A 20,733-nucleotide genomic window follows, 5' to 3' on the forward strand; every position below is an offset into this window, starting at 1 on the left:
CCAGCCAGCACAAATTGTTGAGCCTCCTTCCCTGCTGCTACTGGAGGTCTTGTGCCAAAGCCCCCCCCCCCCCAACTCTTCCTGCAGCATCACACCTAGTGACCCCAGCAACCTTCCAAATCCCCTGTCTCTGTCACAGCTCAGGGCAGCAGGGGAAGTACAGTTCTCTTGCCTTCCCAAGGGCCCTGAATAGCCCTGTATTGTTTCTTAATGGTTCAAGCTTGGCCAGGTCATTTTCCATAGGCTAATTCCTCTGCTGCTTGTATTTATCCTGTCCTATCCCAATAAGTCAAAATCCTACCATTTTTAATATCTAGAGGTTAGGGGCCAGCCCAGTGTGTGTGCTTAAGTGTGCATGAGTAACTAAGAATGTAATTATATAATTCAAACTCATTTGCTGAAATACATGGTCTGTTTTAGTAGGCACGTTGTTGGAACCATAGAATCCTAGAAACGTAGAGTTGGAATTTCATTTATCTTGTATTGCTATTCTAATAAAAACCTTAGAGTGAGGAATAGTTCCTGTGTTCTTGGGTCTCTTCCCACCCCAATCTAGCTGCTTTATTTCAGAGGGCCTCTGCTTCCTGAATGCTTCTCGGAAGGTTAAAATGGTCACAGCTGGTGATTGTTTTTCTTTTCTGAGAGAGAGATTTAAAATTCTTGAGGTTTTAAATTTTGGAAGTTTAAGTGATGTTTTAAATTGTGTATATGGTACATTTTATTGTTAAGGACAACCTGACACCTATGATGTGGAAAGTAGGATATAATTTCTTAAAATAAATAAAATAAAAGGAATAGATAGGAATTGCATCGATTCAAAGAATCAGAAGCCAAGAGAAAAATTTATGTGCCTGGCATTCAAAGGTTAATAACATCCGTGGTGGTCAAGCCTAATGAGGGAAAGCTCTACACAACCAGGGGCTACCACTAGCAAGGTCTCTTCTCTTGCTGCTCCCCTTGGCACCTCTGTTGGAGGGGGTGCAAAGAGAAGGGCTTCAAGTGATCACTGCAGAGTTCAGGTAGGTTGATATGGGAAGGGGAGGTCCTTGAGGTACTGAGATTCTGAACCCCATGAACTTCCTGACAGTAAGAGCTGTTCGACAGTGGAATTTGCTGCCAAGGAGTGTGGTGGAGTCTCCTTCTTTGGAGGTCTTTAAGCAGAGGCTTGACAACATATGTCAGGAGTGCTCTGATGTTTCCTGCTTGGCAGGGGGTTGGACTCGATGGCCCTTGTGGTCTCTTCCAACTCTATGATTCTATGAGTCAAAACCAGCATTTGAATTGGGGCTAGTAATCAATCGGCAGCCAGAGAAAAGAGAATGTTCCTTCCTAGCACCTCTAGGACAGGGAGGGGGCGGGGTTAAAAGAGCTATTGCTTTTTAGCTATAAGGGCACATTCAACCTTAGGCAGCCTCCCAGGACCAGCATGCCATTGGTGAGTGATCCAAAGTGGCTGTGGTCACCTCACACTCTCACACCTGTGAACACAGGACACATGCATAAATCTCTCTGACCACCTGAACACTGTGTCTGATCTTTAGATTGGTTTTGCTGCTGCCGAATTAGGGGGATTCTGGGATTGGTTGGGAAGGGGACATAAAAATGTGCTTGTGGTGCTGGATCAGGCCCCTTGACCCATCTCTGAACGAAGCCAACCCTCAAAATTGGAGCCAGCTAACAACTATGATGTAAAAAAGTGAGGGTCTCTGATGGGACACCAGCATGAAATTGAAAACAGAGCTCCCCACTTCCGCAATACCCTCTGGAAAAAGCTTCTGCAAAAGGAAGAAGGTATTTGTGTCTTCTGGGAAATATATGTTGAAAATCATTTTGTACACAAGTGTGAAAAGCACACAGAACACATTTTTAAACCACTGATTATTCATTTTATTTGATTTGTAGAACAGTGGGACAGATTCCAGAGTTCAGCAGGTACAAATTAATTTGAAGGCACAAATTTGGCAAAGGGATTCATAGGCACCAGGGAAATAGTAGCTTATCTAAAAGGCATTAAGCTTGGATCACCTGCATCATGCACAAACTAGGATATGCTTTTCTAACTGTAGCCTAGCAGGGTGTGTATGTCCATATGAGAGTATATAATAGTAATCATTAATCTCACTTCGTGTTTAGCTTATGCATGTCTATATCCTACTCAGCTAACGCCCCCTTATGAGAGCTCTAGATTGTCTAAATATTAGCCCATATTAATCAATTAAATGTTATAATAGAGAGGAAGCCTTTGAAGGTGCCTTTTGGCCTAACACTTTTCTTTTCACTTCTTGGAAGGTGGCAAAGGAATATCTGTAGGTGGAATAGAATCACTCGTAAATTTCATATCACGGCAGAACAAAACCGTTTCCTTGCCCAAACCCAGCTGGTATTGCCATATGTACATCTTCTCATTGGGCTGCAGGGTCAAATTAATAGCTTCTTCGATCTCAGTGGCTTCATTCCAGTCTTCCTGCTCTGTGTTGACACTATTTCCACCATACTCAGCAGTGAGAGAGAACTGGTACTTGGCAATGGCCTCAGTGAGTGCACCCGACTGATATGAGGCAGTCATGGAAACCTTCCAGTTGTGCTCCACACTGCTCATCTTCTGCTTGTTGTATCCCACTTTCTTAGTGATCTTCTTATTCCATACAATGGGAGTGTTGGAGTCATTGGAGATGGTCTTGATAGCTTCCCACTTACCATAAGCTGGGCCTTGGGTAATAGCCATTCCTCCAGGGAGCATGTTCACAACATCACTATGGAAGGAGTATGTAACAGCATCCACATTTTCATGGAAGTTGGTGCATTTATAGTACTGGACCCCCCATTCATCATGGGGTTTTACAAAGTAATAGTAATCCTTGGTGCCCCAGTAATAGAGACCATCCTTGCAAGTTGGGTGAAGTGTGTATTCAACTGCATCTGTATCTTCATGCATATTAGTGATCCGACGGTAAACACCTCTTTTCTGGAAAATGATATAGAAGGATCCAAAGGCTGAGAGGTAATGGTCCCCTCCGCGGCAGTTGGGATGGAGGCTGTATACTACAGCATCCAAGTCTCCATTCATGTTGCTGACACGGCGATAGTTGTCTCCTTTGATGATGTAGAATAGGTCATCCTCATGGGCTAAGTAGTGTTCTCCTCCCATGCAGGAACTGTGCAGGCTAAACACTTCAAGGTCTCTGCCCTCATGGAAATTGGTGGACTTCATGTAGCAGCCCAGGTCTGAGCGGACAATGTAGTAATATTCATCTACCCCACAGAAATCAACCCCTGGGGCTTTGTTCTTAGGGACTATCTCTGGCATGGTGCTTGATTCTAGGAAAAGAAAGCAATGTTTTCAGTAAGATTTCACAAATTGATCATTCATTTACTCTTTGTAATTACTTTATTATCATATTATTTTTAATAATGAAAGAATTAACAGAATTTGCTGAACTCTTGGAAAACAGTCTCATTGCTTTAACACAATATACCTGCCAGTGCCAAATATAATGCCAAAGGTAAATGATTACTAATTAACTGTGATGTGCTTTGAAAGGCGAACCAAACATCTTCTGCTTGTCAAGACATATTTCTCTATCTATTTCTCTCTCCATTTGATAGGAGACCCACCCATCCCCTCCAAGGAATATAAGTTGCGTTTAACAGGCTGATCACTTTTAAAAGCAGTTTGCCTTGTGATTTTAGGGAATGGCTGTTTGGGAAACGAAAGATCCAGATTTTGCAGAAAATCATTGCTTGTTTGAAGGCTCAGTGTGGCTAAAACACCTTTATCCATCACTGCTGTGCTTGCTCACAAAGAGAAGCTCTTTGCACCTCTTCCTTGTTCAGAACATATGAGAGAGTGGGCCTTCAATACTGAAGCCCCATTAAATGGAGAGGCTGAGCCAGTTGATTTTGAGGGGATATTTACCGAGACCTTTTGTGGGCACCATACGAGCACTCATGAGTGCCATGCAGGTAACTGCTGTTCTAATTAATTCCTATCTCAGCTGTGATGGGAAGAGACTGCCTAACAGCTCAGAATATCTTGGAAAGAGGAGCAAAATCTCATTGTGTGCATAAACTGACACCATCCTTTCACCCATACAGCACTGGAAGGGGCAGATAAACTTACTTGCCTACCCTCAACCTCAGTACAGGAACTGCAGCAATAGCATTATAGTACCAGACTGTTGAGGTTCAGAGCTAGGAGAGGATGGAAGGACACATCTATGGGCGCTGTGGGGGAAGAGAAGAGATTCCCCATTTCTTTATTGATTCAGGAATCTCTTCCTCACCCTACACAAGAAGGGTTGGTAGTCTGATCAGCCACTAAACACCACCATTTGGGTGTTTTTGATTCAGGAATATAAAAATAGGGGCATAACAGAAGTTTATAAGATTATGCATGACACTAAAGAAGTGGCTATTCCTCTCTCCCTCTTCTGGTGCCATAACTCTAGAGCTCAAGAGGTCCTATTAAAATAACCTGACAGCAGAGTCAGTGATAGGCAAAAGAACATACATTTCCACACAATGCAAAACTCCCTTATGAAATAAATTTTCACAAAGCATTGAGATAGCCATTGTCTCCTGGTGACTCATGAAGCCCTACTCATTGCTATTCAGAAACACTCAGTGGCGAACACTCTTGTCACACTTCCTCAGAGATGGCACCCGGGGGGGGGGGCCGCCCCCCTTCCTCCGCCACTGGGGAAGGCTCCATGTCACTTCAATATCACACAGGGAATATCATTGGCACTCAATAATTATAAAAAAGTAGTTAAACTACAGGTCCACAAAGAAGCACCACCAGGAACACCCTGGGATTTTGCTTCAGCTGTGCAGAGAGAGATTCTGCTTGAATATGCATTAATGTCATTTTTAGATTCAAGGTTTTTTGCTAGAATACATGGTCTGTTTTAGTAGACTGGTTGTTGGATTATTAAAAGGAACTTCATTTAACTTGTACTATTATTGCTGAAATAAAATCCTTAGAGTTTATGATTATATCCTTTATAATTATAAAGAGGTAGTTAGAGTGCAGGTCCACAAAAGCACTCCCTCCCTTATGCCCCAAATTCTAAAGTAGTTTCTTTCCGCTCCTGCCCAGTATCCCTCCAAGACTTACCGGTATTCGTGGTATTCACACAGAAAGTTTTGTAGTAGGTGGCAACTGCTTCTCTTGGTGGAGAATGAGGGACATGTATGAACCAGTTGCTGTTTATATAGGATAGAAGAGGCTATGGGTTAATGAGAAACTACACACCGCTCCACCTACATTGGAACTAAAAGACACATTTATTGATTCTTTTCAGATGATAAACGAAGATAACAGTCACAAGAAAACCCTCCCACTCCCCTTCTCAGAATGCAGAGTCTTCCAGGAACAAAAATATAGCATTATTTGAACTTAGAATATATACCATTTTCTAGGGTTGTGGTCAAACAAATGAATCGTTCCATGATATTCCATGTGATGCTGGTGGACAGAAAGCATGCTCAGTGGATTGTGCATATTCAATAAAATCAAACCATTTCGTAAGAAAAGAAGATTCCTCCCCCCTCAGTACGATACTCTTGTTGTACTGCAGTTAGTTTTTCCATAAGGGTTGAATCCCAGGTCTGTAAAATCCATGCATAATAGAGATCTGAATTAAGAACTTTGCTTCAGGATGATAACAGAAATCGCGCAGTAGTGGCGTGACGGCAGAGGGAAGCCCCATTAGCAGGAAGTGGTGCTTCAGGTTAAGAACAGTTTCAGGTTAAGAACAGACCTACAGAACTAACTAATTTCTTAACCCGAGGTACCACTGTACTTAGTTCTCAACCCCTCATCTCACATAGAGGATATTGGGGGACATAATGAAGTAATCTTGCCATTAATTGTATTAAGTTTGAATGGATGCATGTACCAGTGCTGTAGAACTTTCAGCGAATTTTATTAGATTCAAACTGATGTTGAACAAAAAGGAGGACTTTTTGCAAGGGACAACTGAAATGCTATTTGAATCTGATGATTTGGAAGAGACCTAGGAGGCCATGGAGAAATGGATATGAAATAATATAATACGGGTATGGATAAACAAATTGACTTATTTTGCATCTTCTGTTGCTTGTCCCTGAGAGATTTACTGGATGAGCAATTCAATTGTTTTACGGTGGTCATCATGTAAACCTCATAGCCTTATATTGCCACCTTATTGTTTGGGGGCTTCCAGGCAGCATCTAGCTGACCATTGTGGACACAACTATAAATTGACCTTTGGTCTGGATCCAGCAAGGCTCTTTTTATGTCAACACCCAGAAGGTCAAATTAGAAAATGCTTGCTTAAAGTTGGTTTGTCATAAAACCAGTAAGGAGTTGCTGTAAGAACAATACAAACATTTGGGGTTTGCGAAAGTATTGCTATTTAGATATTGACCAACATGACTTACCTAATCTAATCTTGAGAGGGATTTCCATGGCCAGACCAGTGTGTTTGCTTCAGTGTGCATGAGTAATTAAGAATGTAATTTTAAAATTCAAACTTATTAAAAAGAACCATAGAATCATAGAATCGTAGAGTTGGAACTTTATTTATCTTGTATTGTTACTGTTGAAATAAAAACCTTAGACTAAGGCACAGATCCTTGGGTCTCTCTGTCTCTCTCTCTCCACAATCCCTTCTCACAAATGATGAATGGTGGGCTGATCCGCCACTAAACGACACAGTTATTTGATAATTTTGTATTAATTTTGTATTAATTTGGTTAATATTCTTTTCCTAGAGAGAGAGATTTTAAATTCTTTAGACTTTACATTTTGGAAGTTTAAGCGATGTTTTAAATTGTGTATATTGTACATTTAATTGTTACAGGCCACTTGAGACCTATGATGTAGAAAGTGGGATATAATTTCTTTTTTTAAAAAAGCAATAGATAGAAATTGCACTGATTCAAAGAATCAGAAGCCAGGAGAAAAATGTATGCGCCTGGCATTCAAAAGCTAATAACATCAGTGGCAGGCAAGCCTCATGAGGAAGAGCATGACACAACCAGGGGCTGCTACTAGAAAGGGCTCTACTCTTGTTGCCACTCTCGGCACCTCCTTTGGAGGGGGCGCACAGAGAAGGGCTTCAAGGTGTGGGAGACCCCAAGGGCCCCCAAAATATGCTTTATATTTAACCAATAACCTCTCCCACACCACCTCTAAAAGGTTATCGGATGTCAACCTGCCAAAGGCCTGGTTTAAGAGGAACACTATTGCCTGACTCCTAAGGCTGTATAATGAAGGCTCCAGCTGAACATCCCTGGGGAGAGCATTCCACAAACGGGGAGCCACTACAGAAAAGGCCCATTCCCATCTGCCACCCTCCAGAGCATTCGTGGACATGTTGAGCTTTTTTTTTTTAAAGAGATGGAACGAATTGTTGAGCTTCAATTTGTTGGCTCTCCTTTAGTTCATTAGTTAGGAAAGGCAAGGCTCAGCACATCCATTGCCTCACCTGCAGATATAGAACTGTGATAATGATGACGTATTTCGCATCTTCTATTACTTGACCCTGGCTTAAATTGGTCATCCAGTTAACCTTGTAGCCTTATCATATCAGTTATTGCCACTATGTTGTTTTGGAGCTTCCAGGCAGCATCTAGCTGACCATTGTGGACACAACTATAAATTCGCCTTTGTCTGTCTGGATCCAGCAGGGCTGGATCTTTTTATGTCAACACCCAGAAGGTCAAATTAGAAAATGCTTGCTTAAAGTTGGTTTGTCATAAAATCATTAAGGAGTTGCTGTAAGAACAATACAAACATTTGGGGTTTGTGAAAGTATTGCTATTTAGTATTGCTATTTATTGACCATCATGACTTATCTAATATAATCTCACGAGATTGTTGAATTGTGTGGTCTGAAAAGCTTCTACATGTGGTAACTAGTCCTTGAATGCATCAGAATGCTTTATTTTGAAATGTGCACAAACACTAGAACTGGAACAACATTTTTGTCTTAGACACTAAAAAGAAGCAATGAAGCAACACCACATATAAGACTGACACATAGAACTCATAGTTTGCGTTAGTCCATGCCTAGGCCCTTGCTTCATAAGAAAACAATAATTAAATGAATTCATTTGAAACAACATTTATAAGTAAGTCAATTTTCCAGAGCAGTATGGAGTTGCTGTAAGAACATTACAACCATTTGGGGTATTGCTATTTAGATATTTGAGAACATGACTTATCTAATCTAATCTTGAGACATTATGAACTGTGTGGTTTGAAAATTTTCTAGATGTGGCAACCAGTCCTTGACTGCATCAGGATGCTATATTTTGAAATGTGCACAAACACCAGAACTAGAACAACATTTTGTCTCTGCCCCTTCTTTCCTTGTCCTAAAAAAACCACCCCAACCCAGACTGAAACTCTGAATAAAATAATTTCAAATACTATCTAGCAGGCTCTTATATTATGATCTATGCTGTGTTAAGCTGTTTAGAATTAATGCAGGGTCGAAATTTAACAATAAATACAAATAAAACTGCTTTCTATTATGCACTAAGAATATCATGAAAAGTGCTGTTAAGATTTTTTTTTTTGTCTTTCTGGGAAACTACCGCAGGCACCCACATAGCTATGATTGCAGCTGTGTACAAAAAAAGAAGCAGCAGATTCCAGCCACTAGTTTAACGGTTAACCCTTAGAGTGCTGGTGGAAAGTAATCATTCTTTACAATCTGTATCCTTCTTCTTGGGTTGAATGATGCAGCAAAGCCAAGGAAAGGCCTTATTAGCGCCACCTACTTGCAACAGTAAGATCACGACTCGTTCACAGTCTTTCACTCAAATTGTATTCTTGCGTTAATGTTACAAAAGCGCCCAGTCTCTCGAGAGATGATTGGCTTGCCTTCTCAGCCAATGCCAAGGCGGTCTGCCAGTATTTCCTGGCCCGCCTACCTTCTTCCTCTGCCTTGCGGTTCTTTGGCGCTGGGTAAGCATTTGTCGTTTGTGCTATCGAATCCATTCTTAATCGCAGGTTAGTTCTTGCCATCCGTTCTTGTAATGCCTTTGGAAAGAGTCACGGTGCGGGTGGGGGTTGGGCTGCTAGATTTTTGTTTTCAGATCGTTTGCACCCCACTCTAGCATTAGTGCTCGTGAGTATGCTCTTCACTGATTTCAGTGGGGCTTGCTTCCAAAGCAGCATGGTACTGTCCGATTACTGCACCATTGAAAGCGCTGTCGGTGCCTAGTGTTTCCCCGTGAAAAAGATCCTAGTAGAAATCAAGGCTTTGCTCTTCTGTTCCCTCCCGCAGAGAGCACGTGTTCGTTTCCTTAATTGCGTCGGTGTGATATGAAATGCGGGCTACATGTTGAAGACGAAGCTTTTAGGCTTTGGTCCGGGGGTGGAAACTGGGCACGCTCGCTCCGAGGTAGTTTTCTTCTGGCCCATTGAGTTGGTAATGAGGAGGGGGGAAAACTTCACGGTGGGTCTTTTCAGGGGGGCAAGATAACTAGCAAAGTTTACTACACTAGGAAGCTTAATGCCATGTTTGGGTCCTATTGATGGGTGGTGTGAAAATGGTTTTAGTACAAAAGTAGGATAAAAATAAGTGTGGGTTTGCTTAGGCCTGTTGTGTAGATGCTGCATTATAAACAATTCCCCAGAAATAGCAAAAAGAAGCCCAAAGGTTCTTAAGGCCTGGTAGGAGAAAAGGCAGTTAAATCTCTGGCCTTAGAAGGCAGTATTTCTTAAGCCTTTCTGTAGTCTTGTGTTCTTCCTCCACTTTACATTACTGACTTAATTGGAGCCAAACCTCTCCAAATGAGAGTTGAGGCTTGCTTGTGTGCTCCCTTAATGCTCTCCCCGTCTCTCTTGCTTTCTACAGCCTGCGGAAAAATGGAGGGCTCCTACGTGAAGCATCTGCATCATCAAAGCAGTGCTTCTGGAATGCACTCATCTGGAGTTAATCTTATGGTTATCCTTGCATTTGGGTAAGCCTTTTGTGAAGGGGAGTTCTTGTGCCTCTGGTTTTGCACTGTGAAAGTATGTGTTTAATGCATTTATATATCACTGCATTTTCCAAGGAGCTCAAGGTGACATATGCTGTTCCCCCTGCCCCACTTTATCCTCGCAGCAACCCTATGAGGTTAGGCTGAGAGAGAGTGAGTGACCTTCATGGCAGAGTGGAGATTTGAACGCTTGCAACTCCTTGGTTTGGTAGGACATATGTAGTCCTAGGGATCTTTTATGCAAGTGTATTCTGTAAATATTACTTACTAAATTTGCATATCACCCTTCATTCGTAGATCTCAGGGTGGTTCGCAACATAAAAATACAAGCTAAAAACACAAAAGGCATACATAATAAGGTCAAAGAAAAATCAGCAACTATCTTCAGAGGCAGCCCTGCATATAAATAAGAATGGCGAATTGAACTTGCTTGTAGTACACATTTGTTTCCAGCATTTGCTGTGTACAAATGCCTGCACATATAGCAATGTGGTGAAAGGCTGAGTGGCACATAAAGATGATGTGGATTACTTTCATTTCAAAGTACAGAATGGTAAAATGGAGAGGTTGGTTCAAGGGTGTGTTTTTTTTTTTTTGTATTTTGAATAGAAGTTCTATGATAAAAAAATTGAATGTGTTAGTCTCATACCTAAGGGGGGGGGGGGGAGGAATAAACCCATTAGTTGATGCTAAAAACCTCTAGCCTCATTAGACTTGGCCTGATTGTTAATAGCACATGTTTCTGCTGGAGAAGGGTATTTATTAATTTGCCCATGCTCTGCCTAACAGCTTCCAGTTTTCTGCTTCTCAGTATAGTCATTGAATTGTGTGCACATATTGCTAAGAAAAGGACGACATAATGATACATTGCCCATAACTGCAACTTTTAGGCTGACAAAAGTTATGTTCAGTTCATAATTGTTTTCTTTCATAGAGCATGGGTTTCAAGAAACATCAAATATTTCTTCTGAAGAGTTCTTTGAAGGGAACCATTGCAGTCAGAGATGGGCTGAACAAATTCAGGAAATTCCTAGGATTTCTGGAAGTCATGGAGTTTGGTCCATTTGGTGATAATAAGAAAAAGGTATGATCTTGGTTTCTCTTGAAGTAAGAATTTGAGGTATCTTGGTTGCTAAGTAGGAGATGGCAAGAGACTTGGGGAGCCTGTTATGATGAACTGCATGTTCTGTCCGTGTTTCACCTGATTAACCCTGATTATGCACATGCTCTGAGCGGATCTCTCCTTGGCACAAGTGATATTTCTATTAAAATGCTGATGAGTGTATATCTGCTTAAGGATATTGTTGCCAGACACATGCAAACAGTAATAACAACTAGTGGTTGTATTTCAGAGAGCATGTGTTTGGAGGAAAATGAACACCAAATACGTCTCCTGAAGAGTTGCATAGTGTGAACAGCTGTAATACAAAATGGACTGAACAAACACTGAAAATACTAGGATTTCTGGAAGTCAGAATTGATATTGAGAAAAAGGTATGACCTTGGTTTCTCTTGAAGTAATAAATTGAGGTATCTTGGTTGCTAAGTAGGAGATGGCAAGAGACTTGGGGAGCCTGTTATGATGAACCGCATGTTCTGTCCGTGTTTCACCTGATTAACCCTGATTATGCACATGCTCTGAGCAGATCTCTCCTTGGCACAAGCGATATTTCCATAAAAATGTTGATGAGTGTATGTTTTCTTTTTGTTAAGGCTTGATGTTGTTTAGATAACAGAAACAGCATAGTAACCTATTGCAACAATACTTGAATGACTTGTTTATCTTATAAAATATATGCCATTCTTGTTTTTATAGGGTCAGCTAAATATATTTATCTAGGCATATTTGTGATGAACTCAAGAGTTACTTCCCCCAAAGTTTAGGCATACTTCTCTAAAAATGGTTAAGATGGTCATTTATTTGGACCAATTAGATTAAATCTGATTGCAAGTTTTTAGTTGCTGATTTCTTCCTCAAACTGGAAGTTGTACCAGGTCATGGCCCTTAGCTCTTCTCACTTCCCCAAAACTTCCTAAATTTCTGCTGAACAGAAGCAAGAAGACCAAGGGGTGTAAGGAAAAAAGCATTTACGTTTTGGCTGGTGTTTGGTTTGTAGTGACTTATTTTCCTGCAGGGAGGAGGGGATCCTCATATGGGTTGTCCCTCCCACTCCACCAGACAGGAATGTGCAAAACTGAGTTCTTCCTATCTTGTGATGGGAGGGCGAACCCTCCAGTTTCCTGTGTAGGTCAGGTGACAGTGGTCTTCTCTCACCCTCTTATGAAGAGAGGTTGGGGGGTTTGCTTGACTTTACACTGCTATAGACTTGGGGGGGGACGACGACGACACCCAGTCAATAGAAATTAGACAGTGGAATAAAATTTAAATTGCTTTGTATGGAGACATGACCCATTTCGTGGTAACCAAATTTTCTACAGTAGAGAGGGGAGCAAGAACCAGTCAGATCTAAAGAAGGATGCTTGCTAACTAAATAGCTGCCACTCTTTTCTTTTATAGGGCAGATGATTCTAAAGAGATGAAACAGCAACGGTGCACATTCCCCATCCTGAGCCTCTACAAAATGTAAGGACTGAAGCTTTTTCTCTCGCCACTTAGCAGAAGACATTTGCATCCAAACCACTGATTACTGTCTTGTAAGAAGTTGCTGTTTATATAGTAGAATTTATCTTTCATAGTATGAAATCTAATGGGCAGGATCCAAACAAACTAGATAGTGTCAGTGCCTCTAAAGCACCTTTGGCCCTCCAGATGTTTTCAGACTCCAGCCTGCATGACCAGCTGCTAGGGACTATGGGAGTTACAGTCCAACATCCTCAGGAGGGCAACAGATTCTTTAAAAGGAGTGGATCCTCAAAATAATAGTGGAAATTTGAAGTATAAATAGGGGTGGGTGGAGCAGGGGTTGGTAAGTGTGCTCAAAAGTGTAAATGCATGATGACCGTTCCTCTTGCTGTCGCAAGCCGTAGACAGTGAGATTTTGTGTCATCAAATATTAAAGCTGGCCTTTCTTCACTCAATGTGCCTTTGGATGGGTTGGCTGTCTGTTGGCACTATTGAATTTTGCGGGGCCAGACATTCTGAAAAATGCAAACGTGAAGCTTTAAATCATGAGCCAGCAAGCCAAAAGGAGTGTTTTTTTAATGGAATAACTGAGCTGTGATTGCCTAGCTTTTAACAGGAAGCTTGAATTTACATTTCTAAATGTTTAAATCATTTTCCACAGGTTTGTTGGACACAGGCATGAAAGTGAGAACAGTATTTCTGTTTCAGCATGGAAAAACGTGGTACAGAAGATGAATGAATTTGCTGTAACATGTGAAAACAAGATACTGGCTCCTTACTCTCTTGAGTGTTATATCAACAATAAAAAAATTGTCCTAATAATTAAGTTGTAGCTCATTATCGTCCACATTTACTAAGTGGAGTATATGTTGAACACCTTTTGAAATTGTGTACAATTCATAATTAAGAAATGGTCGAGTTTCAGATTTTCACAAATTCTTTACTAGAGTATAATTACATCAATATGGTTATGGAAAACAGTGTCACATATCTGAAGATGGGTAAACAAGTGTACATGGAAAATAGCTCCCTCTAGCACATGTTGTATCTTACTCTGAGAAAAAGCTGTTTTCCAAAACCAACATTTGGAGATAAAAACGCCATCTTGATGCCATAAACCTGCTTTGTACACCCTCACCCAAAATACATAGTTGTGAACAGGGTGCTTTCTTTTTTACAAATTCACAAGTCATTGCAACTTTGAAAACAAAAGGACTGTTCCAGTGTTAGTTGTACTCAACCAGATCCATTGAAATTATTAGACCTTAATCAGTTACGTTCCTTAATCTCAGTGGGTTTTCTCTTGAATATAACTTAGTGTAGCCAATGACAAAGTTTTCATCTAAGTTGACACTTTAATTTTAGAGCCTTGTCAAAGCATATGACATCTTTTATAGTTGTGACATCTTTTCAATATTCAAATTAACAAAGTCTTTTAGAGATACAACATATCAAGTGGCTAGTTAAAATAGTCTACCCTTTAGTTGAGACACAAACCTTAAAAGCCATGAGAGGGGAGAGGACGGCTATACAGGTTTGTAATAGGATAGGATTCGTCTAAATGGAGTCAGGTTAAATTTTAAGTGTGCTGCTGGAATAATGTTGGAATTGCAGCACACAGCGTATTTACCTAGTGTTGTTGGGTTGGTGAAAATACGAACATGGCTTGTGCTCGGTGAGCTGAAATGCAGTGTAATTTTTCAGTTTTATTTGGATGGGAGCAATGTCACCTGCATATCTAAAATAAGCCTTTTAAAAACTGAAAGGGTCCATGATTTGTTAAAAGTCCAAACCACAGATATTCCACCGCGAAGAGTTGTCAATTTTTATAAGTTTTCAGCCATTTGGTACTGCAATTAGGAGGCTTCACGCATACTGAAACTGACACAAGAATCCAGTCTTCTGAATATTACCAGCCTTGGGCTAAAGCTATAGCAAAAGGGTACATAGCTTTGCCTGGAATAAAAGCATCAAAATTAGGCTGTGTATATACACAATACCTTTACAGCCCATAACACTTTTTTTGTGACTTGCAAATGGTGATTTTCAGTACAGTACTAGAACTGGGAAGTGCAAAGAGATGTTATGGATACAGAGTTCACTTTGAAAAGGGCTGATGTGGGGACAGGAAACTTCAAACTTATTTGTTGGCTGTGGCTTCTATTGTGTTACATAAAAATACATACTAGGCTCGGGAACAATTCTGATGGACATTGAAAACTTGCACTGGTGATTTGTTTTTGTCTGACTCTAATAAAGTTATTTTACTGTCCATTCAATACAATGGTTTTTGCACTTGAAGTTGCCTTAAATGGATTAAGTACTGCATGGGCGCGAGAGAGGCAATGACTTAAAATACTCTCCACTGCCTAATTATTCTTAGTACTGTATGTAAAGCAGAAATGGAGCAACCACACTAAGCTGGGATTCATAGGGCTGGGGAGTGTGTGTGAGGGCTGTGTGTGCGCGGAATCCAACCATTTTTTGGTTGTTTGCAGAACTCCGGCTTGCAACTTTTATAATTCACTGAATGGCACGTGAGGGGCACTTTAACGCATTTTAATTTTTGTGACGGGGACGTGGAGAGGTCCAGCTTAAAAACAAAAAACAACAGTTCCGTGCTTATCTCGCTTTTCTTTCTGCCAGCGATATGCCCCTGGCGCTTCGCATTCCTATCCACTTTTCCCGCCCTTCGCCTTCTTTAGCGCCTCAGGGGAAACGTTGGAGAAAAGAGCGGGAATTAAAAGTAGGTTTGAAGAGCAGCGCGAGCTCCGGCCGTTGGAGACGCGGGCTGGGGGGGACCAATCAAGTGAGGCGGCGCGTGAGCATCTTTCTGTTCTTTTCCCACCTCGGCGTTCTACATATTTTCCCGCCTTTTCTTCGCTGCCTATCCCCGCCCCCCTCATCGCCCATCTTTTAAACTGCCGTTTGTAAATAAATAAATGCCTCACAAGCCTACGTACTCATGTCAGTAAAATACCTCGTTCGAAAGAGTTCAATATATTACGTCACAAAAGCATCAACTTCCTGGCTTAGTTTCTTTTAAAACAACAGGGTTTTGTTTGTTTTTGCACCCCGCCCCCACCCCGCCAAAAATAGCTACTCACTGAACTTCTATTGTTTACTCAAGAGTGCCACTTTTTGTTCACACCGTGACAGCTGTGTGGGAGGCGGAAGTACATCTGGTTAATCTTATCTAGTCGATGGGCTTTCCAAAGGCATTTTCTGGTCGGCTGCTGTGAGAAAAAGGATGCCGGACTAGACGGGGCTGCTTGGTCTGATCCAGCAGGATTTTATGTTCCTTGAAGGGAAATTTAAAGTCCGTTAAATTTCTGGGACTTGCCTCCCACTATAAGAAAAAAGAACAATGGGTAGTGTTTTAGTATTGAACTGATGTGTTGCGAATAAAAAGTGGGCTTAATGTGTGTGGGTTTTTTTTAAAGTATATAAGTATTATAAAAATATCCTCTGTGGATGGGCATGGGGTGTGGAGGGTGAAGAGCATCCTTTCCTTCAAAGAATTCTGGGCACTGTTATTTGTTGGAAAGTGCAACTGTAGGGAAAAGCCCAGTGCCTAGAATTTTTCAAGGAGAAGAACAATAGAATTGCAGAATTGGAAGGGACAGTGTGTTTCAAATATTCTTTAAAAGGTGAACTGGATGATTGATCTCTTGACTGTTTTGGACTCCTTGGGCTGTATCTACTCAGAGTAGGCCCACTGAAATTAATGGAACTTAGTATAGGTTGTATCCAGTGCTTTTCTCCCTAGAAAAATAGGTGCCTGTACTCACCATGAAGTTGTTACATTAAGTACTATGGATTGTTTTTTCGTACAGTATGTGAAAGCTGCAACACAGGACAAAATAAATGTCATGTTACAGATGGGGATCTTACTGAGGCAGAGAAAATGACTTGCCTAGCATCCTCCCTAAAGTCCATGACCGAACTAGTACTATAAAAATGATCTCCTACAACCAAGTCTGGAAGACATACTTCAATACCCAGCACCTAATTTATGGAATTCATTGTCACATGATTTTTATTTATTGATTCAGATGGTCACATGTTTAGATGAGCTTAGAGATTGGACAAATTTATTGACTGCCAAAGGCCATGATAGCTGTGGGCAATATACCACTGAATTCAGGTGGCTGGGGGTGAGCTACTGCATGGATTCAAAATGAAATAATAAAGCCTGAGTCAATAAAAAATGTCTTAATGTGGTGCTGAAAAAGGCACCAGACATCTTTTGAGGAGGCTATTCTGTAGCTGAGGTGTCACCACTGAATAGATCCTGTCCTTGGAATCCATCCAACTCACTACAATTAGGGGATCCAGGAGCAGGGCCTGAGAAGACTATCTTAAGGTTCAGGTAGACATATATTGTAATAGGAGGAGGCAATATTTCAGGTAATCTGAATTGCAGATCTGCTAAATGAACATATAATGATCTTAAGTCCAGTTCTCCGCCAGGCAGCCATAGCCTATAAGCAATTTGAAAATCCTAGCATTAATACTTATTTCATTTTATAGGTGTGGTATGGTGAACGCTACCTTTCCATCGCATAAAAAGTACTTGTAAAACTTTTGCACTGGCTCCATCAAACATGTCAGTCTGTGAGGATATGCTTCTTTGCAATTACCGCAAATGCCGAGTCAAACTTTCAGGCTACGCATGGGTCACAGCCTGCTCACATATTTTCTGTGACCAACATGGCAGTGGGGAATTTAGCCGCTCGCCTGCAGTCTGCCCTGCTTGCACCAGTGCTCTTTCTGGTAAACTGGATATTGTTCGAACAGAACTCAGTCCATCTGAGGAATATAAAGCCATGGTCCTATCTGGACTGCGACCAGAGATTATTCTGGACATCAGTTCCAGGGCTCTGGCTTTCTGGACATACCAGGTAAACACTCCTTGAACAGGTTTCCACCAATGGCATTTTAAGGTTTTGAAAATTTAGCTGTACTCTATCTTTTCACTGTTAAGAGGAGATGCAGATTGGGGTGGATTTGTAACAGAAAAACCAGACATAAAATAGTTAGGAAACTACATTTGACTAATTAAACAATCTATGGCCTTTTAAACCGTGTGTGTTGGGGGTTATTTGTTTTGTTTTGTTTTGTTACTATGTTATGCATGTTTGTGTTTTTATATTGTAAACCACCCTGTGATCCTTAGATGAAGGGAGGTATAGACATTAATTTACTACTGCTACAGTCAAACCTTGGTTCCCGAATGCCTCCGTTTTGGAATGTTTTGGCTCCGGAATGGCAAAAACCCAGAAGTAACTGCTCCAGTTTTCAGAAGCTGAATGTTCTACATGACTTCCATTTTGAGTTTCCTTATTTTATTGAGGCTTCCGCTTCAGTTTTCGGTTGTCAAACGTTTTGGAAGTCGAACCGTCTTCCAAAATGGATTATGTTTGACAACCGAGGTTTGACTGTACTACTACTCCAGCCTCCAATCTGCTCAACTTCTGCTAGAGATTTCAGCTGAAAGAGAAAGGAAGAAAAATAATGAAGAAGAATAAAAGAATTAAGGGAGGGGGGAATACATCAAGCACATATTGCTCGGCTCTGACATCACAGTGGCTCTTATGCTCCTGCTTACTCTATCTTCTATCCTTGCAGGTTCATCAGGAGCGCTTATACCAAGAATATACCTACAGCAAGGCAGAGGGCCACCTGAAGCAGATGGAGAAAGTCTACACCCAGCAACTCCAGAGCAAAGATGTGGAGCTGACTTCCATGAAGAGTGAGGTCTCCTCCCTAAAGAAAGTACTGGAAGAATACAAAAAGAAATTCACTGAGCTCTCAGAGAAACTCATGGAGCGCAATCGGCAGTACCAGAAACTGCAGGGCCTCTATGACAGCCTACGCTTGCGCAACATTGCTGTGGCCAACCAGGAGGCAGGCCAAGAGCCTTCTATGATGCCCCAGCCTGTATTTGGTTTCTCTTTGGGTAAGGACAGGGGCCTTTCAGTTGGGTAGTTAAACTTGTACTATCATACTCAGTGCAATTAACTTTTTTCCCACAAAGAGCAATATGAGAGAAACATAGGCATGATGGGGAAATCCTATGTATATTAGAAAAGTATAGTTTTGCCCCCAGACACATGGAGCCGCTTAGAGTGGCTGGGGCAACCCAGTCAGATGGGCAGCATATAAATAATAAATTATGATGACAATGGTGATGATGTTACCAACTCATTTCTTCTGTCTCTCCTAGCAAAGCAAATGGAACTTTGCCCAAATTTTGTGGTTAATTCTCTTGAGTGCCACACCTCACTGAATATGCCCTAATCATTTCCTTATCTACACTATACATTTAAAGCAGGATCTTGCCACTTTAAACTGCCATAGCCTCCTGCCTCAATTTCTGGGAATGGTAGTTTGTAAAGAGTCAAAAGGAGATTCCTAAATTTCCCTCACAAAGCTACAATTCCCAGAGAGGCTTAACAGTCAATCCATCAGTCTAGTCTACTCTACTCTACTCTACTCTAGTAAAACTGTAGGCATATATTGAGTATTCTCTGTGTTAACATACTACTGTGGCTAATATTGGCTTACTTATAGATTAAATCCCCCCTAATACAATATCTCTTGTTCACATGTTCTAGGTAATGCTGCCAGGTTCTCTGAGAATGCAACACCTATCCAGGGCTGGCGTGGTGATGGGGACTTCCATTTCAAACCCTTCTTTGCTTCCTCTCCACCACTGGGCCAGTCTGGCAACAGCTTCTTTACGTCTCCTGGCAATGGTTTGGAACAGCAAGCAGGAGGCAACAAGGCATATAAAATTAAGAGAATATAAATTGTAACTTATGCTGACAAGTTTACGCCTTTTTGAATATCCAGGTTAGGCATGAAATGCTTGTTGGACTGAAATCCTCGTTGCAGACTTGAAGCTTTTAAAAGAACCCACAGGCCAGATCTCAGTGAAGTCTAATGTGTGTTAAATTTCCTGAAATCTCAGAAGTAGCAAATTTTAAAGGAAGAGAGCCTGCAGTGAGGACTAAAGGAGTAAATGCTCCAGTTAAAACCAATTCTGTCTCTAAGCTCTAAGCTTCTTTCTTTCTCTCAGCAGAGTGTTCCAGTTGTTGCTAATGGTTACTATAGCCACCTGCACCTCTAGATATTGTTGCATATATGCTGTCATTGTTCCATTACTCAGCAACATTAATTCCCACCCTGCAACATACAATTATGACTCGGGCTCTCACACAAATTATGATTCCTTAAAGTGAAATGTGAAAGCTTGCTTCACTATGTCATTTTTTTTCTGGCACCAAGGCTGCAATCTTACATATACTTACCTGGTAATAAGGTCTATTGAACTCTGTGGTGTCTAGGTACAGATGTACAGGATTGCAGCCTAATTGTTTAATTACTATATTGTTCCAACTGTGTTATGTGATCTTTCCTCCTGATGATTGCTTTGAACTGCCACATTTGTGTTGTAATGTAATAGTACTTTTTTCTCCAATTACGTGCATAAACATGTTTGCAAGACTGTGTTTGATTTGTTCACTGCTTATTGAAACAGGTGGGGTTGAGGTTTTTTGTGGGGTGTGGGGCGGGGAGGAAAAATCTAATATGCTTGGTGTGCTTGCCTCTGATTAGTGTGCACAGTTTTTGTTGGTACACACCACTATGAGCAGTTTTTGCTGTTAGAACTTAGGGTTGTAGCCAATGCTAGTCCTACTTAGAGTAGAATAGACATGACTAACAGGTTCATTAATTCAAATGGATGTAATGAGTAGGACTAGCATTGGATACAACCTAAGCTCTAATAGCTTTTTAAAGTTAGTCATTTTAAAACATGCTTCCTCAACCTCAGCCCTCCAGATGTTTTGAGACTACAATTTCCATCATCCCTGACCACTGGTCCTGCCTAGCTAGGGATCATGGGAGTTGTAGGCCAAAAACATCTGGAGGGCTGAGGTTAAGGAAGCCTTTTTAAAAATTGTAGGCATTTACTAGACTTCAGATGAGTTTGTATCACTCTGCAAATCAGATAATTGGATCCTTCCAGCCCCTTTGATTCCATGCATTTTGCTGCATTAATCACCATTTGATTTTGTGTTCACACTTCTGATGTCACCCTCACCATATATTGAATGGAGTGATTAAGATGCATAAAGGGTAACTAGTCTGTATTAGTTACAAAC

General features: G+C 41.1%; 2 protein-coding genes and 1 long non-coding RNA gene across 6 annotated transcripts; 2 read left to right on the plus strand and 1 right to left on the minus strand.

Moving 5' to 3' along the window:
• Positions 1-1,863: 1,863 nt before the first annotated feature.
• LOC310663055 (uncharacterized protein) lies at positions 1,864-5,273 on the minus strand. Its single transcript, XM_083410622.1, has 2 exons — positions 5,117-5,273; positions 1,864-3,318 (listed from the first exon to the last, which is right to left on the minus strand). The coding sequence occupies exon 2, from the start codon at positions 3,305-3,307 to the stop codon at positions 2,276-2,278; it is 1,032 nt and encodes a 343-aa protein (XP_083266748.1). The 5' UTR covers positions 3,308-3,318; positions 5,117-5,273; the 3' UTR covers positions 1,864-2,275.
• Positions 5,274-8,157: 2,884 nt separating this feature from the next.
• Positions 8,158-13,358, plus strand: LOC310663217. 4 transcript variants are annotated; one of them, XR_014504389.1, is made up of 6 exons: positions 8,158-8,176; positions 9,855-9,960; positions 10,913-11,062; positions 11,331-11,472; positions 12,497-12,562; positions 13,224-13,358. It is a non-coding gene; the product is annotated as an uncharacterized lncRNA (long non-coding RNA). The 4 variants fall into 4 exon arrangements; XR_014504390.1 differs by lacking the exon at positions 8,158-8,176 and adding an exon at positions 8,209-8,959; XR_014504391.1 differs by lacking the exon at positions 8,158-8,176 and adding an exon at positions 8,210-9,004.
• Positions 13,359-15,418: 2,060 nt separating this feature from the next.
• CCNB1IP1 (cyclin B1 interacting protein 1) lies at positions 15,419-20,077 on the plus strand. The gene is made up of 4 exons (XM_083410826.1): positions 15,419-15,881; positions 17,096-17,466; positions 18,194-18,524; positions 19,183-20,077. The coding sequence occupies exons 2-4, from the start codon at positions 17,170-17,172 to the stop codon at positions 19,374-19,376; spliced, it is 822 nt and encodes a 273-aa protein (XP_083266952.1). The 5' UTR covers positions 15,419-15,881; positions 17,096-17,169; the 3' UTR covers positions 19,377-20,077.
• Positions 20,078-20,733: the final 656 nt, after the last annotated feature.

Source organism: Podarcis tiliguerta (assembly GCF_965153285.1).
Source record: "Podarcis tiliguerta genome assembly, chromosome: 13".
Classification (NCBI taxonomy): Eukaryota; Metazoa; Chordata; class Lepidosauria; order Squamata; family Lacertidae; genus Podarcis; species Podarcis tiliguerta.